Consider the following 13160-nt stretch of genomic DNA (forward strand, 5'->3'; position numbering starts at 1 on the left):
CCACAGCCGCGCTGACGCCAGGGRCACCGCGGGGCCGCAGCTTTTGCCGCCGCGGCAAAGCCCAGCTCCCACCGCTGGGATAGGAACATGGTTGTGCAATACGTGTTAATCAGCAATAAGAATCAATGTAGAAATAGCTGTTACATATTTTTAAAATTCCCCTTTTTTGTACACTGCTTTTTTTAAAAATAGACATTTATACACATCTCCTTCGCGTCTTCCTAAAGTACTTTAGCACCACAGGATATCCATTTTCAAGCCTATATTACCTGATATATATACGAAGTTTGGAAGAGAAGTAAGGCAATTTGGTTTAACATGTTGATAGTTTTTAGCTTGCTTAATGTTCTATGGTAAAAAGCAGACCTGCACTCGTATGTCATTACTTCCAACTTGATGGTGCCACCGACGGTCACAGGAATCCACAACAAACAGCAAGACCTTGATCTCGTATCTTCTTGCCATCAAGCAAAAGCCATATTGTAAATGGAGAGCTAAGAGGAACACCCGGGCTTAATGCTGTTGTGAGCCCTGAGGGGAGAGAGGAGGCAAACGTGTTAGCAGGAACCACGCAAGGGGGAACTCAGAAGTCATCTGCAATGTAAAACACTTATTTGGAGAGTCACAAATGCCTTCAGTGGTCAATTCTGCAGAAGGAACCCAAAGACTTTCTGAAACACTGGCAACTTTTGTCCCTAGTCTTCAAYAGACCATCCAGGCTACTCAGGCAAAGCCCCGAGCCAGCTGCCGCCATGTGAAGAGCTGACCAAGCTGTGAGTGAAATTCTTTGTTCCCCTCAACACACCTGGCAGCAGCAGGAAATACGCTGATCAGCACAGGAGCAGCACCGTGCAGTCTGCAGCCCCAAACACCTGGAAGCAGGAAATCCTTCTGTAAGGCTGGGCAAGAAACTCAAGCTCCTCTCTACGGCCAAGCCCGGTGCTGCTTCCAGGCAGGGACACCTGCGCCCTCCACCGAGGCCCCTCAGGTTCACATGGGCCCACGGGAGCTGCATTTGCTCTCTGTAACAACCTGTTAAACACCCATAAACTCAAACGTGGGGCAGGGTGGTTCAATAAACCACGCTGTCTGTGTAAAAACAGACCTAACAAAAGGAAATATATTTTAACTAAACCCACAACAACAATCTCCCAGAAGYGTCCCTGCTGACTGAGGCAGGATGCAGCGCAACGCGTGCAGCGCTGCGCCCAGCACAGGCAGCCTATCCGGGCCGGCCGGCCTCTCGGGAAGGCTCCGCGGCGCCGGGACTAGGGATGCCGGCAGCGGGAAAGGAGCCGCGTGGCCCGGAGCRCTTCCCGCTCAGCCTCCCCGGCCTGCGCACAACAAACACCCGTTCACACTCGGAGGTCACCTGGGATGCCTGGGAGGCAGAGGTGCCAAGTTCCCACTGGCACGTGTGGCTGATGGAGGGAGCCCTGGGGCAGCCTGGGCACCCAGGGGCCCTTCCTTCAACACCCACTCCAGGTTTAMCCTGTCCTGGCACAGGGTCCCCTCCTGGTGTCCCCTTCAGGGACCACCTGAAGGCCCCTGTTTCACCCAACAGCCCCTCCACCTGCTAGCACGAAGCTTCAGACTCCTCAAGCGACGGCCTCCTGCAAGGGGAAAACCACCAGCTTCCTCAGAGCAGAGAGCTGCCCACGGTGTTCGCCACAACGAACACAGCAGCAAACGAAGATTTCAACACAGAGAAAGAAACCCTCCACGTGCTCCCTCAGCTCCATGCAGCAAAGTAATGGAGTAAAAAAAAAGCCTAGGCTAAAGAAAACGTTTTACATGAAAAAAACAGACTGACTCACATCAGAAAAGGAATTAATGCTTTTTGGGAAATTAACATTTCAATTAGGGAATAACCTTATAAGCTAATTTTTTTCCTAAATTGRAAAGAAAGAAAACGTGATGCCCTTCTGGATTATGCAAGCAGAATTGTTTTCTGACAAAAAAAATCATGGGAACTGCCCAAAATATTTACAGATAAACCCTCCTTTGGATCTGTCTCCTGCAACTGTCCACAAGCACGTTAAAGAACACAGGGAAATAAAAATAAAATGCAGGTTTGGGCTAACACAGGAAACAGAAGTAGATGGCAGAGTAAATTCTGAACAAAAAAGAAAGCTGTGTCGCTACCACATGAACACAGYTAACTATAAAATGAGAAAATTTGTATGACGACACATACAGAATTTGTTCGTTTTCGTTTCCAACAGTCGGGATTTAAACGTTTCTGTTCTTCTGCCAAGGCCTTGGCTTCTAGCGTGTACATCCTCCTTTCTTCATTTTTCATTTTCTTCCACCTGTCCCCTAGTATCACACTTATGGCTCTGCAAGAGAAAGGGCAACAGGGCGGTCAGGAAAGGATTTTTAAAAGGATTTTTTCACGCAAGCCCCCCATTCTCCTTTGGGATCTCAGCACTTTGAAGGAGGCTGCAAGCTGAGCGTGGCCACGCTCGCCCCGGAGCTGCGGTGCGGAGCCCTGGGCAGCCTCTTTTCCGAGGCGTCCGTGCCCGTCTCCCGTGCCCAGGGCCCTGCTGTTCTCCCGCRCCCCCCATTCCCAGAGCTGAACCCAGGACTGTTGTTCTCCCCACGGCCTGCCCGACCCCGACAGCGTCTCCCCACGCTACGGCACCAGCCCTGGCTCAGGCCCACGTGTGGGGCAGCATCAGCACGAGGCCAAACTCCAGGTTTGGGCAGGACAGAATCCCCGCCGTCATCTGCCCAAGGACCATGATGATGGTGATGGAAGCTTTACTGCCCGTCCTGTCCCCTCAGAGCAAACTCGATGAAACCAGAGCCTCTCACAGCACATCCATTTGCACAGGTTGCCTCTTTGCCAATGGATTTTCTGTTTTTCTTTCCAAATTAAGGGTCAGCATCTTTGGGCTATCAGTAGAAAACACACTCCAGTTTAAGCAGTGGTATTTTCTGAACATCTCGGCAGTACCCAGAGATGGATCAACAGCACCAGAACCTGCCCTCATGTCACTATTTCGTATTCATGCACTTGGGCCCCTGGAGAAGCCCACTGTGACCCAGACAGCCAAAAAAGYGGCTCTGTCTCCAAGCAAAAAAGCAGCCTCTGAAATGTTTGTATTTAAAGCAAATGGCACCGCCAGAGACCCGCACTGCAGCCCTGAAACTAAGCCCGGCCCCGTGCCACTTCAAAGCTTCCARCACCTGGTGAAGACACAAAAGCTCCGCTCCTCAAAGGAAGTATTCCTAGGAGTGAATGCCTGAGACTGGGAAGAAGACATGGCCGGAGATCTCCCTAACGGGCCTCAGCAAGGCGCAAGGAGCTGCTGCTGGCCTAGGGGCCGGGGCTGCAGCGCTGCCCTCCGTCGGGCAGGACCCGTGTGCTCTGCCCGCGCCCTGTCCTGTCCTCAGCRCCAACCCGGAAACGTTTCCCCACACACTGGAGGGCCCAACTGTGCTGTTTTACAGCAAGTTCACAGGAAACTGTCAATCAGCATTTGAGAACAGCTGAAGTTCACTCTGAGGATGTGCATAAAAGTTTCTTTGCCTTTGCACTGCTCCCGTTAGTGACGGATTTCTGAGGGCAGGATGGAGCCCAGCGCGGCTGCAGCAGGGAGAGGAGACAGCAGCCGTCCCCGAGGCCGGGCCTGCACCTCGCCGYGGTGCCGCCGATGTTCAAAGCTCGCGGGGGCTCCGGCAGCGGCTCCCCCTCACATCTGCTTTCTCACAGAACAGCCTATCTCGGAATGCCTCGCGTTCCCTCCTTTCTGATAGGCATAAACCAAACACGGTGACTCACCAGCCCAAGAGCTCACGGGCACCAAACCGGCCCTACACGTAACTGACTGCAAAGACCTACACAGTGATCCCAACACCACATACAGTCACACTTTGTAAACCTGATAAATCACTGAACACCTCAGCAACCCCGAAGCTACAGCAGGGAACCGCCTGCCACCTCCGCTGTCACCAACTCGCACGATTTACCCTGCACTGCCCTTGAGASACGCCAAGGAGCCGCTCAGCGGCGGCGCGGCCCGCGGGCTGAGGTGCAGCCCGTGCAGCCGCCACCTGCCCTCACCAGAGCTGCTCTCCGTGGGTGCCCCACACTCCAACTGCTCCGACATCCCCCCGGGCTCGCCGCATCCGTCTGAGAGCGGCGTTTAAATACGAACAAAGCACCACGAACCTCCCTAGTTCTCCGTTTCTCACCGGTAGTTGCAGGGATTCTGAAGACAGATTTGTCATCTCCCAACTCGAACGTTAAGTACCAGCCAGAGCCTCCCAAAGCCCTGTCACCTTCAACTCCTGTCCCAGCTCGTACTGGATTATGAGCCACGGCAACTTCTATGGCAACAATTGCCCTTTCCTAACGTTAGACTCCTAACATTACATACAAAATGAGTGAATTTCCATGTCCTTCAGTTCATATTTGCATGGGCACAGCCTTATTATAGGAAATMTTTTTTTTAAAAAAACATACATAAATACATCCTGGGTGTCTCCATTAAAAAARGACCTGGATGTCACACTCATGAAAGCAGAAGTGAAAGCATCACAGTGAAGAACCCTCCCCCAGACACTCGGCCATTTCCTGCACGTCAGAGCACACTGTTCAGAACTACCCCATGACAAGCACAACTTGGATGTTGGGTCTTTCCAATGTCCTAAGAATMAGGGCCCCATTTTCTCTCAGCTACACAAACCGATTAAAACCCAGTAACTGTACTGAATGATCCACAGTATTGTGGCATGACAAAATTGTGGCTTGGCTATCAAAACCCAGAAGATGCCCTTTTTCCATTATAACCAGAGCAGAGAACCCGGGATATTTTTCCATTAACATTTTGTCACCGGTGTAAACAGTGCTGTGTATTTGTGGCTTTGCCTGGGCACACATCTCACTTTACCCAAATGCTGTTGCACACGACTGCCAAAACTGGCTTTACTGAGTCAAATCGCCCGAGCACTGTAAATATTTAAAGCATCTTTCAAACTGATTCTTACACCACCAGGCACACATTTCAACTTTGATTTCAACTTTCAATTTTGATTTCAAGTGCAAGCTCCCGTGGGCTGCAGGTTTCCAAGCGGGACGCGCTGCTCGGCGAGGCCGCGGCCGCGCTGCCGCCGTTACCTGTTGTCCTTGCCCGGGTACATCTGCGTGTACTCGACCCGGTACTTTTTGGCGAAGAGCATGAAGGCGTTCATGGGGCGCTTGCACTTGCTGGGCGAGGCGGCGCTGGCAGTCCCTGAGCTGGGGCCCTTGCCGGCTCTGCCGCACGGGGCGCYGGAGGCGGCGGCGGGTGGCGAGTTGGGGGCGCCCCCATCCTGGCTGCCCGCAGATCCCGCGGATCCCGGCGCGGCCGCCGAGAGGGATGCGCGGCGCTGGCGGGCCATGCTGCTCAGCACGTACACGGCAGAGGAGTCCAGCGGCGTGAAGTCGTAGCTGCAACGAGAGAGGCGTCAGCGAGGGCTGCGGCCGCGCGCGGAGCCGCTCCTGCCGCCGCCTGCGGGCTCCCGCTCGCTCCCGCCGGGACACGGGGCGCCCCCGCCACTCGGAGCACCCGGCGGAGCCAACGCTGCTCATCTCAGTGTGGCAGCAGGCTGCCACTCTGCAAGGTCCCCATTCGTGTCACGGTGACTACACAGAGCTGCTCCTGCCCTCACCAAGCCCCCAAGGTTACCGCCAGTGACAGCCAACCCAAGGAGCACAGAGTTTGCTCACAACTGCATGTTAATAACAGACCTGGGACCATCCCATTCCGTAACACCAGCTACACCCCAGCACAAGCAGCTGCTCTCGGCAGTGAGAAAGGTGCTGTCAGTGACCGCCCTTCCACTGACACCAGCCCTGTGCGGGCACACCAGCCCTGTGCGGGCACACCAGCCCTGTGCGGGCACACCAGCCCTGGGGTATTGACTGAACTCAAAGCTGACAAACCCCTGCCCCCTAGTGACAAAAATGCGGGAATTTCTCCATTCTCCAAGGTGGTTCAGCCGCTTGCAGCGCTAGTTTCCACACAGTTTAGACCTCCAAMAGTCCCAACCCTCACAGCTGCCTTTGAGCACCACCACCAAACACATAACGGAGAGCACTCCAAAAGAGACTATTTCTCATCTATCAGGAACTACTAAGTGTGTGCAGAATTCTCCCACATGCTACATAGATACATATGCTATAGATACATATCTATTCTTGCATATGCTATGTAAGGGAAAGGCACCTCCAGGGGTGCCCTGGAGATTTAAACCCTAAAGCAGCACCCCAAAACAATCCCAGGATCTGCATCACTCAAGGGCTCCTCGTGGCTAAGCTTACACGGCTTCGGGCAAGAGGGAGGGCGCAGGCTGCTTGCTGAAATAAACTGGAGCTAGTAGCCAGGAGCTGCTGTGAGCCCAGCCCGCAGAGGCAGCACCTCTTGGGGAGGGAACCAAGGCTAAAGGGCCTCCTCCAAAATCCCTTGGAAAAGTGAAAAGCAGCCAAAAAGGGGCTGGTTCATTGACAACCCTCCAGGCAGGCCAGCTCCCGAGAGGTAAGAAAGGGCCTCTCTGTTCTCCAACAGGCCAACACTTTCCTGATCTCCCTCCCATGAAAGGGCAACAGGGTTTTGTTTGTAGTCTGTGAATTCCTCCACTACCCACGGCTGCTGCTTGCTGCCTTCTGGCTGCTTCCCTGTGCACAGCCCCAAGGATGGAGGAGGAACCTGCGCTGTCCCCACASCGCCCCACTGCGCTGCAGGACGACTGAGGGGCCCCAGACCCAACTTCTTCAGTAAGATGGGAATAAATCATTTTATCAGCTCTCCACAGACAAGTTCAGAATACAAATACATAAAGCAGAAAAAGAAAGCCCCAGACAGCAAATGTGTGAGGACAAGCACTCTCTGCCACTCTCTACTGAAAACATATAAAAATAGTTAGGACTTGAAGTTAAACAGCATTTTTAATACTTCTTTTTTCCTATTAATATAGAAAAAATAATTTCTATTAATAAAAAATAACAGCTACTGGAATGATATCAAACGCCAAAAAGTAGCCGAAGTCAGAGGAAAAGGTTCTGCTTAACCTAGAACTTCCCAAGAGTCCAAAAAATGTCCTAGGACTGATACTATTTCCTTTCTTAGGACACTGGAATCATTTATGTTGGGCCAATCTCTGGAGGCCACGGGGTCCAATCCCCTGCTCAGAGCTAACAGGGYCCTGCAGCCACACACGGCTGCTGCATCACAGGAGAACCACAAGCAGCAGAACCTACAAGGGTAATTAATTAGAACCAATTATGAAGGCCCTGTCCTCTGTGGCATCAGTTACTAACATGCTGTTCAGATAAGACACAGAGCTGCACATGACGAGTACATTAATAGCTGGCACACACATATTAACGTGGGAAAACTGTATTAGAACATTCAAATCTAACCCATTTTACCTAAAGAATTCTTGCAGATAGAACTGATTGGTTTTAAACTATCATAAATAGGGTCTGAAAAGTTATTTCACGTCAAGGTCTTAGTTAACCATATAGCAGAGCACACTACTACACAGCTCTACTGGAACTCAAACTGTTTCCCCCTCACTTATCTTCTATCACCAGAAGTATTTTCTCTTGGCTTGACATTTGCTTCAAATTCTTGTAGACTTAAGATGCCTACTCATTAAATACAAAATCTGCTGAGGCCACTTTATCCAAAAATTACCTTTTAAATGTATCAAAAACACCTGAATCATCAAAGTTAATGGCATCAGGGTGTCCAGGAGGTAGACACAGATCTCCAAGATGCATTTCACAGCATGGAATGCCATGCTGTACCACAGTCAAGCTTGGATAAAAAGATGACCAACCTGAAGTGGTAAAGAGTCAAATTAGACAGACGGCCAGACAATCTCTCTAGCTCTTAACTGGAGCAATCCTATACATCTACATGGCACCACGCTATGAACATGTCCCGATTTAGTTTCTTTCACTCAAAAGAAAAATCAGAAACACGTAGGGAATTCTTACAAATGGTTATTTTTAGCTCAAGTAGGTTCTCATTGTAGCAAAAAAGTGATCCAAATCTAAAGTTTAGCAAGTGAGAAAAGCCCTGCTTATTTGTAGCTTCCCTTCTCCCCCCAGTTTATCTGTTTTCCTGTGCTGTATTTACATAATTATTCTCGACCAGATTTTCTTCAAGAGTCATAAAATATTTCTGTTAATTTGATAGTTTTGTTCTTTCAAATTCTATTTTTTCTTTGCAAAGCCAGTCAATTGATTCTACAACACTGTTTTTATTAATTTCTTGAGTTAGACAGAATGGCAGTAAGACTTGCAATTACTTTCTACAAGGACTTTAACAGAAAGCCAAGTACATTGCAATAATTTCATACCTTTGTTTTTAACATAAAAAGGGTGATCAAGCCTGCACTCCACTGTAAGCAAGCCCTCTTCCACTGTGCCAGGATCAAAAGTCAGCTTCAGCACTGACTCACCAAAGGAAATGCTTTCTTCATGAGAAATCAGCTTCAAACCATCAGCACCATAGCCCTGAGAACACACACACAACRCAGAATTTTTCCCCTCTGAAGAGTAGTGTCATTTTCTTACAGTATATTAAAGAACACCAACATTTTCGGGACCCTCTCTGTAAATTAGTAAAGACTTTGTCACATCCAAAGTGTGCCAAAATGCACTTAGTTCCATTGCTTTATGGCAAGACACTCAAATAATGCAGCAATCAGCACTCGACAGGTTGAGTATAAACCTGTCTTCCATAAACCCTTGGAGACAGTAAATAAAGGCACAGGGATAACATTACAAACTAGATCTCTTGCTCCAGCTGTTGAAATGAATTTATTAGAACTAACAGCTACCTTGTAAGCACCCGCTGGGAGATTTTCCTCATTTCCATGGCTTTCGGATCGAGCAAAATCTTCAACATCCTGCCATTCTTTATTGCGTCCTTTATGAAAACATAAACGTGAGCCTAAAAGATTTTTTGAAGAAAGAAAAAAAGGTGAGTGTAATGTAAAAAAAGGCTCCTATTAAAAAAGTAGAAGAAGAAAATTCAAAACAAACAGTTGAATAACTATGCATRCTTTTTACCTTTTAAAAAACAGTGCCAAACAGTTGAGGGCCAAGAATGGCACCATCCTAAATCATCATCATCTGAAAGTGATGACATGCAGAAAATGCCGGATTCTGATTCACTGTTCGCCTATTAAAAAAAAATAGAAGTGTTGATACTTGAACATAAAAAAAGATTTTAGTGCTCGTCGTATATTTAGGCACACTCTTGTCAGCATCTGAGTCACATCTCTGCATCAAGTTCAAATAGGACTATAAAATGAGGACGAGACTCAAGGAATGCACAAAGTGAGAAGTGAGTATTTTCTCCCCTCTCCTTTGTGCTATCCTGAAATTCTTATTTTTCATCCTTTATCTGAGATTCACTTAGGCCCCCGCAGACAGATGATCAGGTACAGGCCTTTCACAAGCCCTCACTCCGCTGTGGCCATCCACAGGAACCTCTCAAAGAACAGGTTATTCCACGGTCAAATAAATGGAAAAGACATCAGGCTAATTCTCCTTTAGATAAAAAAAGAAACCGAGAGAGACTCACAATGTTTTTAGTGGATCAGCTTGGGRAACAGATTAATAGCAGGAAAAGGAGAACAAGACCGAATTTTTGTACATCTAGAAGGAGACGGTTCCACATTGCCTTTTCCAGAAAGCAAACACAAACTAAGACAATTTTAAGTCCTTGCTGAAGAAGGCAGTATAAGAGGAGAGTATTTTTAGAACATGGTCTCTTTATAATGTGGACTGTGTGCATCATGGAGCACAACAAGCTCACTGTACTTGGTAAAAGTAAAAAAATCTAGTTTAAATACAATTGATACTCAAATGAAACAGTTGGCTTTTTTAACCAGTTTCTCTTTTTGAAAAGCTTAACCCATTATTCTTGCTTCTTCATCTGTGCTAGAAATGTTTCAGGACAACTCACCCTTTCATGTCTGACTGGTGTTTCATCCAAATCATTCTTGGACACGTTTGGATCATTCTTTGAGGATCCTGGTGGAGGACGTGCATAGGAATGTAAACTTTTGCTTGTAGCTATTATGTGAACAGGAGATGATCTACAACGCAAAACAATTTCAATAATCAGATTAGGGAAACACAAAATTCAGCTAACATTCCTCTAAAGTGTTTTCATTTGGCAATCTGTCATATTTGAAATATAAATTCATAATCATTTGTGCATATAAAATACCCTGCTTGCATTCACGTTCTGAATAACTATGCTGGTCCAGATCTGAATTATTAAACCCAGTTACTGAAAGGAAGCAGAAGTTGCAGGTGCAACTGGCTGTTCACTGCAGGTGGCTTACGAGGTGCACAGTCATTAAGGCTGCATCTACACTGCAGTCTGAGGAAAAAGAGGAGACAAGCAACGAAGCTTTCAACTTAGGTAGGAAAAAAAATCAATTTRAACAAATATTTCTGTCTCTGTGAGCCAAATACCAAATAAACTTCCCACACATCAATACTGAAATGCAGTGACTAAAGGGTACGAGCTCAGGCAGAGGGAGCATTTAGCATAATTGCTGCATGGCTTCTATATTCCTCACGAATGACAGTGTCACTCCCAAGCCAGCATCTCGCTGGGGTAACGCTGCAGTTATTACAAGCATCTCCAAGTCAGTGCTCCATTCTGAGAGTGCCCTGCCTTGTCTATTAACAAAGTGCAAATGCACTACTGAGAGCACTACTGCATTTGATTTTTTATCACAAACTAAAGGTCAAAGCTCTAAAACAAAAGGTGAAGCTGAGAAAAATCAAGATCCTACACTGCTTTGTACAGCCTCACTGGATTTGCCCATCATCCACTTGAAACAAGATCAATAAACACAGTGCATTGCACTAAATTTCCAAGGAGCTCTTTCAAAAAAATCTGAAGCCTGTGTGTTAATACACAGTGTGTTAATACACAGCAAATAAAGAGTTCAGACTAATAAATTCATCTGAACTTTTCCTCTGCTGCTTCACACGAGGTTAAGTGCCTGTAGTTTCTGCACTCCCTGTGGTTAAGGAATGTCCTTACACTGTTCAACCTCATTCCTGGTTGACAATTCAGATGCTTTCGCAACAGGTCCTGAGAAAAGTCCTGTGTAATCTACAGCAAGATAAAATAAAGTTGCCATACAGGAAGATGACAATCAAAAACAGGACTCCAGTTCAAATTTAGAGAGCTTGGAGAACAAAGAAAAAGTTTCTAAAGATGTTTTACATTACAGGGATAAAAACGGGAAAAACAATCAGTACCTGTTATAAAAAGAGCACTGCATTAAGGGACTCTGAGGACTTGTGGCTATATTTGCCAGTTCTGTCAACCAGTTCACGCCGTTCTCGCACGGATAAACACTTTCCGAATTGCTGTTTGAGGTATGTTGGTTCCATGAAGGCCTTGAACGTTCTTGATGTGAAACGTCTGCATTAAGCTGGAAAAGTGCAGGTGGAGCAGAATCTGTCTGCACAGCCTGTAGTTCAGGAAGGTCATCTGCAAAGAAATACACAAATTACCTAACTAAACCCACTGCTAAGCAAGACCTGACACACAATTTCCTGAACAAAAAATGAGAAGTAACCTGAACAGAGTAACATGTTTCTTTTTCCTCACAGCACAATCACCAACATTTCACAAATTTCATTCATAGTTATTTTCAAAACAGCCACAAAAATGACCAAAGCTTTAGTCTATGATTCCTTCATACAAGCATTTCAACAGAAATACCAAGTAATCGTAGAGAAAAAAAMCACAATTTTGATACCATGTTTTCAGTTTTTACTAGACTGAGCAGTCAGCACAAAGTCATGCTGCAGAATTCAGCAGCCTGCTTTACTGTAATACTAGCAGAGTCAATAAAAGGCAACTAAATTTATCTGGCATAACAACCATGCCACTAAAAACTGGCAGTACCAGAGGCTGTACAGGGTAAATTTTCCCATGTTTTCAGTTGTTTACCATGTTTTCAGGGTTTGGTCTGCAGCCTGGGGGGGTGAACTATCARCTCTCTATACATTTTATATGTCATACAGAATAGCAGAAGAGAGCTCAGCAGCCAGGTTGTCAASAGAACTCTGCAGCACATACTCTTATGTTACTATGTATCATTGATCCTAATTCCTCTATGAATTCAGTTAAATGTGTTAATATTTCTTGATTAAATCAATATTTAATAATGTATATGCTATTCTTCCACACTGTGTAGGAACTGGAGTTAAATGTCCCTCTTCCCCAAAAATCTGTTTGGAGTAGATCCAATAGCCAGAACTCCCCTGCAGGAGGAGCTCCAGAGCTTTCTATTGCTYATTCTTGGAGCAAGCAAAACTAGAAATCAGGAAGAGAAACTTGCAGCTTTGAATCAGCAAACATATTTATGTCAAGAGGCCAGCATGTCACGCCTGGAAATGAATTATAGTGAAAAGTGACCGTAAACGAAGACTTTCAGATGTCACTCTCCACTGTTATATTCCCTGCTCCACACCATTAACCCACTCAGCTTCCAGGAGCATCACTGCAGGAAAATGACGGCTGAACCAGCTCAGCACTTGGCTCCTGCAGCAGCCCGGCTATTTACCAAGTTCCATGTGCTCGTCAGAGGACGCATATCCAGGAGAAGACGGCAGGTTTTCATTACACTTCAGCAACTCCAGTGACTCATTCATCCCTGAAGTTCTCTTGTCCACTACCAGAAGGAGTTTCTGAACAGCATTAGGCATTTGATTTGTCTTCACTTCCCACACCATGTTAGGATGTTCCAAAGTATCTGACTTTAAAGAGACACAGGTTAGAAAAACTATACATACAAAAATACATCCTTGACTTACTAGCCAATTTCTATCACTGAGCTGCTGACTTGGACCTGTTGTCCACTGTGGTCCTTCTCTCCAGAGCTGCTTTCTACCCAGTGCCATCGATGGCATCGTTCTGCTCAAGGAGCCAGCCTGGGATTTCTGTCAAACCACTTCCCAAGCTGTCAAGACGCTCCTGAGGAGCAGGMTGATGCTCCAGTGTCCTGACCACCCCCGGGCAATTCTCCAGCTTGCTGGTGCTGCGCTCTGTCCTTCATGCAGGTCACCAATGAAGACACTCCACACGATCAGCCCTTTGTGACCRTCCAAAGCTGGGCCC

The 13160-nt window shown here is 47.0% G+C and overlaps 1 protein-coding gene across 1 annotated transcript; it reads right to left on the reverse strand.

Moving 5' to 3' along the window:
* Window positions 1-174: 174 nt before the first annotated feature.
* Window positions 175-12794, reverse strand: HBP1 (HMG-box transcription factor 1). Its single transcript, XM_026046414.1, has 10 exons — window positions 12607-12794; window positions 11291-11525; window positions 9972-10104; window positions 9071-9182; window positions 8839-8951; window positions 8356-8512; window positions 7686-7830; window positions 5126-5437; window positions 2198-2339; window positions 175-531 (listed from the first exon to the last, which is right to left on the reverse strand). The coding sequence occupies exons 1-10, from the start codon at window positions 12773-12775 to the stop codon at window positions 514-516; spliced, it is 1536 nt and encodes a 511-aa protein (XP_025902199.1). The 5' UTR covers window positions 12776-12794; the 3' UTR covers window positions 175-513.
* Window positions 12795-13160: the final 366 nt, after the last annotated feature.

The sequence above is a fragment of the Nothoprocta perdicaria genome, unplaced genomic scaffold (genome assembly GCF_003342845.1).
Source record: "Nothoprocta perdicaria isolate Ctin4 unplaced genomic scaffold, notPer1 scaffold_44, whole genome shotgun sequence".
NCBI lineage: Eukaryota > Metazoa > Chordata > Aves > Tinamiformes > Tinamidae > Nothoprocta > Nothoprocta perdicaria.